This window comes from Hordeum vulgare, chromosome 6H, assembly GCF_904849725.1.
Source record: "Hordeum vulgare subsp. vulgare chromosome 6H, MorexV3_pseudomolecules_assembly, whole genome shotgun sequence".
Taxonomy (NCBI): domain Eukaryota; kingdom Viridiplantae; phylum Streptophyta; class Magnoliopsida; order Poales; family Poaceae; genus Hordeum; species Hordeum vulgare.
This window is the reverse complement of record NC_058523.1, coordinates 163,115,042-163,128,972: the sequence shown is the minus strand read 5'-3', so window position 1 is coordinate 163,128,972 and position 13,931 is coordinate 163,115,042. Positions and strand designations below refer to the sequence as shown.

The 13,931-nt window shown below is 43.7% G+C and overlaps 1 protein-coding gene across 1 annotated transcript; it reads right to left on the bottom strand.

The window, feature by feature from the left end:
* Positions 1–201: 201 nt before the first annotated feature.
* LOC123401109 (RING-H2 finger protein ATL64-like) lies at positions 202–919 on the bottom strand. Its single transcript, XM_045094833.1, has one exon. It carries the CDS (start codon positions 917–919, stop codon positions 314–316), a length of 606 nt encoding a protein of 201 aa, XP_044950768.1. The 3' UTR covers positions 202–313.
* Between the last annotated feature and the right edge of the window lie 13,012 nt (positions 920–13,931).

Here is a 13,931-nt window from a genome sequence, read left to right as displayed (position 1 = left end):
TTAAGAAGAATGAGGGCCTTACCCCTTGAAAATCAGAGGAAGTGATTAGTTAAAAAAAAAGAATCTTAGTCAGCGTGTAACCTTGCAAAACTCTTTGTATGTCTAGCATTTTTACTTGCTCAACCTTAGTCAGCACACATGCATGCACATCACACTTTGTCGAGGCTCACTCGTCATGGCTTAATTTTCCAACAACAAAATCCTTGGTTACCAGACAGAGAAAACAAAACAAATCCTTGGTTATATCACAAACATTGTTCATCGTTGCAATGGGGATTCCCTTTCAAGCTAGCTAGACGAGCGCCAATTCGCATCACAACTCGACGTTCAACACTACTTCCGATGGCCGTTCCGGCGGAGTGAACACGCTGCACCGGCAGATCGGGCACGTCGCGTGCGAGCGTAGCCACCGGTCGATGCACTCGGTGTGGAACACGTGCAGGCACACCGGCATCCGCCGCACCGCGTCCCCCTTCTCCACCTCGCCGAGGCACACTGCGCACTCGGTGGCGCCGCCCGGCCCCGGGTGCTCGTAGCTCGGGACGAGAGTGGCACGCAGGTCGTCGCGCGCCATCACGGCCTGCTCAGGGTGGCGAAGCTGCTCGTGCGACGACACCTCCGTCTCCCGGACGTCCTGCTGTTGAAGCTGGCGCGCTTCAGCGGACGCCGGCGACGAGAGCCACCGGGGCCAGGGCGGCCGGCTGAGCTCGGCGTAGAACTTGCAGCAGAGGATGAGGCTGACGGTGGTGCAGAACGCGGCGAACGCTGCGAACAAGATGGCGGGGCCGGAGTAGGGCCGCTTGACGAAGTGCAGGACGGCGACCGGCGCGGTGACGAACCCGCTGGCAAAGATGGCGTGCGCGCACGTGAAGTCGCTGCACCAGTCGTAGCAGGAGGCGCGCCTCCCCTGGACAGACATGCGCTCCGCTTAAACTCTGGGTTAAGCTTTGCATGGAACGAAAAGTTCGAGTGGATTAGTATCAACTAAGGGAAGCCGCGGGGAAAATGATTAAGGTGCCAGAATCGACATAAATAAGAATTAAGCCGCTTCGACATCTCAGTGGTCGGCATTGTACTATTCGCGGCATAGCTGGGAGATGCAAACGATGAACTTAACGCGCGTCAATTCACATTTTAAAGGTTGGATCTAGTGATGTCTTTACTGTTGTTTGTATGTGTTTTGTAATGCCCGAACAAGTTGTCACAGGTGGAATTTTCGTTCACAAATGGAGTAAATTGCAAAAAAATCATCATACGTAGGACATCTTGTAAAAAACCACGAGGTCATTAATCATTTCTAAAAACATCACGCATTCAGTATTTTTTGCAGTACGCATTAATTGGTCAATTTAACCCGTTTGATCACTTTCTGACAAATGAAACCCGGTTGTAAGAGCATCTCCAACAGGCGTTCAAAAACTGCTCCACGCGTTAAAATATCTATTTTTTGGGCGCCGGACTCCTCCAGTAGAAGCTGCAAAACACTGCGCGCGACAAAAACTTTTGGGCGCGCGCTCAAAAACGCTATCGCGCGCAGCATATTTGGTGCGCCGGCTTGCGCGCGCAGCAAACTCTGAGCGGCTGCAGATGGAACCGCTGGATCGGACTGGATTGGGCGCCGCACTAGCGCGCGTCTGTTGGAGATGCCCTGGTCCCCGCGCTTCAAAACTGCTACAGCGACGCGCTAAAAAATTTATTGGGCGCGGATTTTTTACGCTGCCGTTGGAGATGCTCTAAGGAGCCGAATCAACAAACAATTAACACACACACCCCTATATGTGAAAAAGAAAAACAATTAACCCCTCCCACATAAGCTGTTGGCCATGGGGATGCCATGACGGCTCCCCTACCTCTACTCCGCCCGTGTCGGTGAGCAGCCGCAGCTCCTCCGCGCCTACCCTATGCCGACGAGCACCTGCCCTGCATCGGTCGAGCCAATAGCTCCACTTTACCTGCCCTGCATCGGTCGAGCCACGAGCAGCAGCGGCTCGGCCTGCTACGACGCGACTCGACAGCGGGTCGCCCTGCCCGACCTTCGGTGGCACAACCACCGGGAGCAGCAGCTCTACCATGTGTGGAGGACGGGGTTGCTTTGTCAGCGTCGGGGTCAGACATGTGGTGGTCCTCGGCGTGGATGTGCAACCTCCTAGCGCCGCCTCACACCCCTGAAATACATGTGGGATGCAGGAGAAGGTGGAGGACAGAGCCAGGAGGTTGGCTAGTAAAAGAGATCTGGAAGGTAATCCTCAGCTTCGCAATAACTCTTTTAGTGTACTTTCTGATGCTGAGTTGATTAGTAGAGCTAGCAATATGGGGGTGATTATTCCTGATGGTAGCTTTGCCTGTATTGATGTGCTTAGAGAGCCGGAGCAGGTTAGGGAAGAGCTTGACATTAAGAAGAAAACGAGCCATGAAAAACAGGATCATGACATGTTTATCACCAATGGCCTGGGACATAGTACCCATGTTAGCTTAGAATGGCTGGACCAAGATGAAACAATTTATGAAAATGAATCTATTCCTAAGTCTAAAAAGACAAATAATAGAAAACCTACTGTGAAGATTTCTAGACCTGTGACTAGAAGTCAGAAAAAGAAAGAAGAAAATGAGGGAGGGAAATGTAACTCTGCCATGTCCCCTGGTGGAGTTACTCGGGCAAAATTCCACAAGAAGCGTTCCAAATGAGAGGTCTCATTTGGAACTGTCGGGGGGTAGGCAAGAAAGGAATGGCCACCTGCCTCACTGACCTCATTCGTGATCATTCCCTAGATTTTTTGGGTCTTCAAGAGACCATGAAAAAAGATTTTTTTCCCCTAAATGCCTTAGGAGGCTGGACCCCTTTGGCCTGTTTAACTGGGAGTGGATTCCATCCAGAGGTAAATCTGGAGGGGTTTTGTGTGGAGTTATGCATGACACTCTGGAGATTATATCCTGCACCAAAGGCAAGTATATCTTGCAAATGGTGCTGGATGATAAGAGTAGAAAGATAGTATGGGGTTTGCTGGTGGTATATGGGTCTGCTCATGAGGAATCCAAAGAAGAATTTTTGGTGGAGCTGGCATCTATGTGTAGTAATATGAAAGTGTCGTACATAGTGGGAGGTGATTTTAATATTTTGAGACACTCAGGGGAGAAGAATAAGAGCTTCTCTATCCGCAAATCCACTGATCTTTTCAATTCAGTTATTAATACTTTGGCATTGAGAGAGATCCACATTAGTGGGGGTAAGTATACCTCGACCAATAATCAAGCTCACCCTACTTTAGAAAAACTTGATCGCATTCTGATGTCTGAAACATGGGAAGACTTATTTCCTCTTGTTTCGGTCAGGAAATTGGTTAGGGAGATTGCTGATCACAGTCCTCTATTGCTTAGCTCGGGGGAGGAGGGGAGGGATGCACCTAAACCTCGTGAATTTCGGTTTGATCTATCTTGGATCAAAGATGATAAGTTCATCCCCGCTGTTAGCAGAATCTGGTCCAGGCCTGTGCGATCTGTTGATCCCATAGATATCCTGAACATTAAGTTGAAAAGGATTAAAACCTACTTTAAGGGTTGGGGCTCGGATAAGTTCGGTCGTGATAAGAAGAGAAAGGAAGAGCTTAGAAACGAACTAGCTCATCTGGAAGAAATGGAGGAAGAGGGTCCACTGTCGCCTGAATTATATAATAAAAAAGTTGACATCGACTTCGAGCTTCATGAATTGTTGGTTAATGAAGAAATCTACTGGTTGCAGCAATCTCATGAGAGATGGTTGTTGAAAGGAGACATGAATACGAGTTACTATCATAAGATAGCTAACGGCCGTAAACGGAAGAACACGATTCACTCACTTAAGATGGGGGGATGTGATTGAGGGAAATGAAAATCTTATTTCTCACGCCACCGAGTTCTACAAGGAACTATTTGGTCCTGGTCAGGGCAATATTTTTCATCTGGATCCCGGGACATGGTCGCAGGAGGAGAAGCTGAGTGAAGCTGATAACGATTCCCTGTGTCGGGATTTTATAGAGGCTGAAGTTAAAGATGCCTTATTTGATATGGCAGCAAATAGAGCTCCTGGTCCAGACAATATTTACCTGCTGAATTCTACCAGGTTTGTTGGGATATTGTCAAGAATGACATTATGTCACTGTTTCATCACTTTCATAGGGGAGCGCTTGATGTTAAGCGTCTTAATTACAGAGTGATTACCTTGCTGCCTAAGGTCTCGGGAGCGGATAGAATCCAACAATTTAGGCCCATCTGCTTACTAAGATGTCCCTATAAGTTAATCACGAAGGTGCTGGATAGACGTGCAGCTTGTGTAGCTGATGCCTTGATTAGTTCCACACAGAATGCTTTTATAAAAGGGAGAAACATTATGGATGGGATTTTGGCTCTGCATGAGATTCTTAATTATACTCATGAGAGTAAAAAAGTTGGCATTGTACTGAAACTTGACTTTGAGAAAGCTTATGACAAAGTTAACTGGGACTTCCTTTTGGAATGTCATAGCATGAGAGGCTTTAGTGATACTTGGTGTGGTTGGATTAAAAAAATCTTATATGATGGTACTGTCAGCATTAAGCTTAACAATTGCGTGGGGCCTTATTTCCAGAGCACAAAAGGGGTGCGACAAGGTGACCCGCACTCCCCGTTTCTTTTTAATCTTGCTGCGGAATGCCTTGCGAAGATGATTAAGAATGCTCAGCGGAACAAGCTTATTGACAGTCTTGCAGCACATCTTATTCCTGATGGTATTGTTGTGCTGCAATACGCTGATGATACAATTATTTGTATTGAGCATGATGTAGAAAAAGCAGTCAACCTGAAGTTGCTGCTTTACATTTTTGAAATGATGTCTGGCCTTAAGGTCAATTATCAGAAAAGTGAGATTTTCACTGTTGGAGGGGATGAGAATGTGATTAAAACCTATGCTGATCTATTTAATTGTGATATTGGTAATTCCCCATCAAATATCTTGGGATGCTTGTTCGCTATACTGCTTTGAAGAATTCTGATTGGGAATTTATTGTGGAAAAATATATGAAGTGGTTTGAAGCCTGGATTGGCAATGCTGCTTCCATGGGTGGTAGGCTCATTCTCCTGGATTCTGTTATCACTCAGATCTCCATTTATCACATGTCTATGTGGCTCATGAATAAAACATTCATAGAAAAGCTGGATAAACACAGACGTAGGTTCTTCTGGCAAGGCAACAACAAGAAGAGGAGATATCATATGGTGAAATGGGGTAGGGTGTGTAGATCCAAGCAGAAAGGGGGGCTGGGGGTTAAAGACCTTCGCAAACAAAATATTAGCTTGATGGTGAAGTGGTGGTGGAAATTGCAGACAAAGAAGGGTGTCTGGCAAGATATTATAAAAGCTAGATATCTCAGAAATAAAACTGTGGCAACTGTTAAGCCCAGATTATGTGACTCACCCTGTTGGAGATCTATTCTTAAGGTTAAATATTTTTACTTAGCAGGGAGAAAAGTTAATATTGAATCTGGGGATATTGCCAGGATTTGGCATGATTCTGTTATGGGACTTCCTCCTTTCAAAGTCCAATTCCCTATGCTGCTTGATATTTGCAACGACACAGAGTGTACGGTGAATAGGTTATGCCAGGTTGATGATCACTCCTTTTTTAGGAGAAGATTAACCCCTGAACTTAAATATCAATGGAGGGAGATGCATAGGATCATATCTGGGATAGTGCTGACCAGGGACAGTGACAAAATTACCTGGGGTATGACTGGGAATGGGAAGTTTAGCACTAAGTCCATGTATAGGTGGCTAGATAAACCACTGCATGGGTGTCATTATAGATGGATTTGGAAGGCAAAAATGCCTTTGAAAATTAAGATTTTTATGTGGGAGATGTCTCAAGATGCGGTGTTGACTAGAGATGTGATGAAAAGAAGAAATTGGCCTGGGAATCCTTGCTGTTCTTTTTGTCGTCAAAAAGAAACTTCCCAACATCTTTTCTTTACATGTCATGTTGCTAGGGTCGTGTGGAGGTCGATTGGGGTCACCTTGGGGACTGACAGTTGTCCTAATTCCTACTGGCAATATTATTCTTGGTGCAATGCTTTTCTACCTGCTGGTGGAAAATATTATACGGTGGGGCTTGCAATTGTATGTTGGGCTCTTTGGTTGGCCAGGAACAGGGCTACTTTTGAAAACAAATTGATCAAAACTCCCTTTGAGATTATTTTTCAATGTGTTCGTTCCTTCTATATTGGGCAGGATTGCAGCAGGAGGGCGACGCGGGAGAGCTACGTTCTGGTGCGGAGTTGGTGAGGACTAATACCATGCAAGTGATGAAGCTCTGTGAGATAGCAAGGCAGGGGATCGCGGAAGGATGAACGCGATGTCCTTTGATGATCTGTGGGGGATATCCTGCTAGTTGTTAGCTCGTATATTTGGTCAAGTTCTATGTGTGCGGTTTTGCTGTATTAGAAACTTCTTTTCCATGCTCTGTTGTGATTAGTGGCTTTTAGGCTGTGGCAGTCGGTTCGATGGCGAGCGGATGTTCCATAGATGAGAGCTGGTAGTCTGCGAGAGCATGTTGTCGTACCCAGTACTTTCCTATGTTTTTGTGTTGGCAAACTTTGTGATACTGCTGTATTTCCGTTCAAAGTAATGGAAAGGAGTGTTATGCTCGGTTCAAAAAAAAAAGCGTCGCCTCACACCCGTCCCTCTTTGGCATCGTTCATGTACGCCAATGCACGACCCCGGCGGCGCACCTGAGCACGACCAGACGATGTCGTGGTCACACGCATGGTCTCCCTCCTCCTGCAACCCCGACGAGCACGGCGGCGCGACTCCCCCAAGGCGTAGGGACGAGCAGGCGACAAGCAGCGGCGGCAGGGCCGACAGAGTTCCGCTAGCAAGCCGGCCAGTTGTGATGGCTAGGGAGGAGGGAGGCTGCTTGACCCCGCTAGCAAGACCAGGGAGTACGGAGGTCAACTCGTCGAGGCCGCCTCACGGTGGCCAGCCACCACCTCGGAGGAGGAAGACGACGAGGGTGGAAGGGGCTAATTTCTTTTTCATTTTTTGAATAGGGGTGTATTTGTGAAATCCATGGAGTAATATGTGAATTTTTCATCAAATCGTCTCCTTACAGTATGACCCCACTTGTCACCAAGTGATCGACTAAGCTAAATCACCTGATCAGTGCATACTGCAAAAAGTTTACTACATGCATGGTGTTTTTGCAAATGATTGGTAACCTCATGGTTTTGTGCAAACGATTAGTGACCTCGTGGTTTTGTGCAAAAATGCCCCAAATGTGGTGGTTTCTTGCAATTCACTCCACTAGACATCTTCCTTGTTTCGCTCCAGCTCCCATGGCCACCGGCAACCCCTTCGCCGGCTCCTACCCTCGCTGCCGCCAGAGGCCGGCCACGGTCGTTTGTGTAATGCTCCACACAAAGAACAATCATACATTTTTTTCATCCCTTATCGCCCACTACGCTCAGTACTACACACCAAATTACATTAGCGGTTGCAAATTAACAGATTCTTTATATTGGAATATTAGGTAAGTTTGTGATCAATTTCGGTAAATAATTCATAATTAGAACAGAAATTAGGGTGCAATAATCTAGCATACTAGGTGAACACAAAAACATGCACACAAGCATTGTACATGAAATAACAACTATCGATAGACATGAACAGAACACAATGCGCATATTGTTTGTTAGCTATTGCAGGAGCGCCGGTGTTGATGACGATATTTTTGACGATCTATTGTTGATGGCGACCCATACGACGATGAGTAACATCACCTTACTTGGACGGAAGACGACATGTGGTGACGACCCTGAGTAGTCGTGCGGAGCATTTCACAAAAACCTCATTCGTCCTTTCCCGATGCAGGATCGGAAGGACGAAAGGTTTCAGAGACCTGCTATCCCACACGCCAATGCACGTCGCCGTTTGATATAGAGTAGACTACGGTGCCGACGCAAGTTGAGAGATGAGGAAAAACCCTAGGTGTTTTGAGTGTTGGGTCGGTAAGCAGTATATGTAGGAGAACCACACGCGGTATTATGTTGCGATCATGATCTCAAAGCGACTTGGTTTCCATGTCAAATTTAGTGTAAAAGGAAACAATGAGCGCGTGCAAGGCAACAAACTGGATTTCCACGGACCACACACACGCATATCACATGCACGCACCTCCCCAGACCGTGCTCGTACCCGAGTGAGGCGAGGTGAGGCAAGCGAGCATGTACGTGTGGTCTCCTATTTCTCTCTTTTACTCCTCACTAAGTGTGGTGTAAAGAACCCATTATATAAAGAGGTCCAACTCTTTCTCAATTTTCGAGGTTGGACTAAACTTAGAGCCACCACATGATATTTTATTCACGTGCCACTATTTGAGATTTCGGAAATTGTTATAGGCCTACCCCATTTATTTCTAGCAATCCCCCATGAGATCTCAAATACCCATTTAGAGATTTAGCTTTTCTCATCAATTGTTTATTATACGAGTGTTTCAGCAAAGACTATTAAGTTGAACTTCTACTTAGAACTTTAAGCTAAACCCATACACAACTTGACAATGGACTATGCCTTGAATTGCTAGTTTTTTGTGAATAGATTTCACTCAAAGTCTTAACCAGTACCTGGGTGTCACTAGACTACCCCATGGTTTGGAGCATATAGTCGTACCCCTGGTCTCTTCGTGAGCTTACTAGAGATCACCCAAGTCCCATAGATAGCAACGTTTAGAGTCACAACTCATATAGGTGTGTTCTTTCAAGATTTCTAAGTCTACAACAACTTTACTAAGCATAGCCAGCAAAACCACATTAAATCATATTGTCAACCAGCCTTACAGCTCTGAGCCTTACAACTTTGAGAGCTTTGCATCTTTACTTAGAGACGGTCACATATTACTCTCCTGAGTTAACGAATAATTTGTCCTTCCCAGGTCCTAATTCATGGGATGGGATCTCCAATCATAAAGGTTGGATTACTACTATGGTGTAACATCTATGTTTCTCATATCCATCTCCCTGATGCATTATCTATCACATTTCATGATAGTCCCTTTGTAAACGGATCTGCCAGGTTTTGTGTGTTTGAATATACATAACAATTATTACTCCGAAGTTTCTCAACTTGCTGACATACTTCAAATGTCTCTTCACGTGTCTTGGTGACTTCACATTATCCTTAGAATTGTTCACTTTAGCAGTAACCGTTTGGTTACCACAATTCTTAAGAATAGTTGGTGCGGGTTTTTCAACCACGAGCAAGTCCATCAAAAGCTTACAGAGTCATTTTGCCTCAAACAATTGTTGTTTCTAAAGTAGTAAGTTCTGCTTCCATAGCTGACCTCGTCAATATGGTGCGTTTGCAAGACATCCATGACACTCTGCTACCTCCATGAGTAAATGCATACCCACTAGTGGTGTAGAGTACATCAATGTTGGAGATCCAATTCAAATCACCAGATCCTTCTAGCACAATAGGATGCCTGAATAATGAATCCTATAACACATAGTACCTCTCAGATAGCGCAAGACCTTTTCTAGTGCATGCAAATGATCACCATCCGGATTGGACATGAACTTACTCGGTTTGCTCACAACAAAAGAAACATATGGTCTTCTTGCGCTAGCTAAGTACATGCATGAACCGACAATTTGAAAGTATCTTAATTTATCTCTTGTGTCTTTCTTGTTCTTTCAAAGTATCATGCTGGGACCGCAAGGTGTTGGAGTAGGCTTTCTATCCATAAGCCTATTTGTTCAATACCTTCTCAATATAGCGAGATTGTGTTACGGTAATCTCACTCTCATCCTTAATAACTATGATGTTTAGAGTCACATTGTCTTATCCCGGATCTTTCATGGCAAAGCTATTTGATAGAAAACACTTGAGCTCATTGTTCGCATCAATGTTTGTACCAAAGATCAGCATATCATTCACATGCAAATATAATACAACACTATTGCCCCCACCATAGCAATAGTGCACACATCTATCATCCTCATTAATGATAAAGTATGTATAAGCGAGAGTTCTTTCAAACTTCTCATGCCATTGTTTAGATGCATGTTTAGACTGTGCTGAAATTTTAACAACCTCCATACCTTTCTATCTCCACCCTTTACTACAAACCCATCAAGCTAATTCATATAGATTTCATCTTCCAACTCTCCATTTAGGAAAGTTGTCTTTACATCCATTGTGTGAATGATAAGACCATAAGAGGTAGCCATGAAAAGTAGCACTCGAATGGTGGTCATTCTAGCAACGGTCAATAGGCATCAAAGTAATATTTTCCTTCCTTCTAAGTGTGGCCCTTGGACACAAGCTACGCCTTCTACTTATCAATAGTACCATCAAGACTTAGCTTCTTTTCAAACACACACTTACAACCTACATGTTTAAAACCATAGGTTAGTTAGCTCCCAATTTCCATTATAAAGAATTGAGTCTTATGAAAAACTTCTTTCCAATCATCCACATACAGAGATACATATGCCTCCACAATAGACTTGGGAGTGTCATCAAGAAGGCATACAATGAAAACAACACACAATGATTTTGCAATCTTTTGTCGCTTGCTCCTAACAGGAGATTCATTGTTATCCTTATGAAGGACTTCCTCAGGTGATTGTTTGAAATACACATTACATCACTGGTGCAACGTCGTGCTATACAAATGGTTTTTAACCCCTTTCCGTGATGACATTTTAAACCGTCGCCTAGTGAGTGTGGGAGATAGGGGGTCCTTCCCACAGGACCCAAAAACCGTCGAGGATAGGGTGTGGGAATGCATACGTTTTGCATAACTAAGCGTATCCGATGTCGACATCTATCCCAAACGCGAGTCTTCACATAACTGTTTCTGATATCTCCAATATCCCAAACAATCCATCCTTGCTACTCATTTGTGGTCACATTACCATTGCAGTATGACTTTTGTGTATTTACCTTAATTACCAGCCGCAGTCTAGGTAGAGTCCAGGCACGGTATATTTCCACGCATGTACCAAACTGGCTCTATGTTTATGATACACGCCACATCACACACGCTTTGCAAATGGCAACTGTGTGCATGGTTACAGACGTTTCCTCTCCATGAACCATGTCGGCTTATGATGTATATCACACACACTTTGCTTTACAGACCGTGTGTGTGATGTAATGACCTGCAGAGCGCATTCTCACCCTAGTTTAATTGATTTTATTTAAAATTGTACCAAATTTCACAAACCGTGTGTAGGGTACTGGCCGACAGAACATAATTTATCCCTAATTTAATCGCTACATTTAAAAATCAAAGATTTTGAATTTGACAATAGGCAATCACTTATTTCATATAGAACCATGTTTATTACAAATATAGGTTCAAGCATGAATGCATAATTCATATCGAACCATGTTGAAGCACCAACTAAAGAATGATGAACCACAATTGTACTACAAACTGTAAAGAGAGAGGGGAAAGACATTCTCGTTGCTCGAGAAGGTGAATCAGAATCCCCATATTGTGCCCTCCTCCATGCGTAATGCGTGCACGACTCTAGGTCAACCCCTTGTGATGGATGTCCGCCCATCCTTCACTGTCTTCATTAGGACTTCTCGATGGTCATTGTAGTCTCGATGAAATACTTTAACCTTCATTGCATGTCGACCAGTCATGTACTTTGTGAGGTAATCTTGAGTAAACTGCTTTGGGAACCACTGCAAATGGAAAAGATTCAGACATTGTTGTGTAACAACTCATTATGGGTAGTAAAAAAGAGAAGGCTTGAGAGTTTGTAGTTACCATCCTATAGCTCACTGTTGTGTTGGATATAGCGTAAACAGATAATCTCATTGCCACCGTTCTTATCTTTTTGATAATAATCCTTATTGGTTTCCTCACTTAATGCTGGTTCCTGAATATATCATTGTCCCATACACAAAAAAGATCGATGCATGGATCTTTGCCAAGGACATATGTACCTTTAAACAACATGATAGAGGCGAAGTTGTCCCTGTCTTTCGATGAGATGGTGGCTATCGTTTTTGATGGAGTAGACTTTGATAATCCGACTACGAACGTCCGAAGATGTCGCGCCTTAGTAATCTCTAAACCAACTCCGAGAAGTTATTGACCACGTCGGAGCACGATCAACCTGACCATGAGGGTCTGTTTCCTGTACGCAAACGAAAAACAAGTGAGAAACTAAAATTGCAATCTGGATATTGCGAATATAAGAGGAAAGCTTTATTGATGAAAGTGGAGTTCAGTGACGTCTTCGTCTAGTCATAGAACACAAACGAAGAACACAAAGTTGCAGCTATGGCAAACTTGTAATCTAAACAAAACCCAAGTCTATACGGTGCCCTAAGGGCTGTATATATGAGGGAATAGAGAGGGATTTTCGTAACCCTTGGAGGAGGGGTCCGAAAACGACCCAAAACTCGGTTTCCCCACTCATTCGGATACTAAAAACAACCTATGTGGTAGTATTTCGAAATTACATGGGCCCAAAAATAAGGTGACGCAACACCTATAATATCCTATGGATGAAATTTATGAAGTGTCATCTTGTATATTTTGTACAAGCCTTCATGATTTCCTTATCGTTGCTTCAAAGTGCGAAAATCACCACTGGAAGCTCACTTGTTCTTTCCCGTGTGTGCACCTTCCCCTCCATGCTCGATCCCGCTCCCATGGCCATCCTCCTTGTCCATGAGCATGTTCTTCATTCATAAGCAAAACAAAAGGATCCAATTTACACAACATCATATGTTCATGAACATTAGAAAGATTTCAAAGAAACGAAAGTACCTCGTAATTCAATTGGTGTGCGTCAGCTCTAGTAACTAGTCCAGTAGGTATAGCAGGTGTAACAATGGTATCGATGTCCTCATCATCCTCCCCTTCTTGAATTGAAGTCGTCCTCGATGGAAGCTCATCTTCCTCACCCAAATAAGGCTTCAAATCTGCAATGTTAAAAGTGGGACTAACCCCAAACTTTGCAGGTAGCTCAAGTTTATATGCATTATCATTTATTTTCTCAAACATTTTAAAAGGACCATCAGCACGTGACATTAGCTTTGTCTTATGCAAATCAAGAAATCTATCCTTACGAAAATGCAACCAAACAAGATCTCCAGGTGCAAAGACAACATGTTTTCTACCCTTATCCACAACAAGTTTGTACTTAGCATTCATATGCTCAATTTTTTACTTAGTTACCTCATGCATTTTCAATATCAATTCAACACGTTGTTTAGCATCAAAATTAACCTTCTCCGAAGATGGAAGAGGCAACAAATCAATAGGTGTACGAGGTATGAAACCATACACAATTTTAAAAGGGCACATCCTAGTAGTAGAATGCAATGAACGATTATAAGCAAATTCAATATGATAAGCATTCTTCCCACATTTTCAAGTTATTCTTCGAAACAGCCCTAAGCATAGTAGACAATGATCTATTGACTACTTCAGTTTGTCCATCAGTTTGGGGGTGACATGTAGTACTAAAAATTAATTTAGTCCCCAACTTAGCCCATAAACATCTCCAAAAGTGGGTAAGAAATTTAACATCATGATCTAAAACAATTGTATTTGGCACACCATGCAAGAGAATAATTTCATGAAAGAACAAATCAGCAACATTAGCAGCATCACCACTTTTATGACATGGTATGAAATGCACCTTTTTTGAAAATCTATCCACGACAACAAATATGCTACCCCTCCCCTTCTTTGTTCGAGGTAAACCAAAAACAAAGTCCATAGATATATCCTCCCAAGGAACACTAGGTACACGAAAAGGCATGTATAAACCATGAGGATTGAGCCGTGACTTAGCTTTTTGACATGTAGTGCAGCGAGCAACAAAACACTCAACATCCCATCTCATCTTTGGCCAAAAGTAATGTGTAGCAAGTACGTCCTCTATCTTGTTCACGCC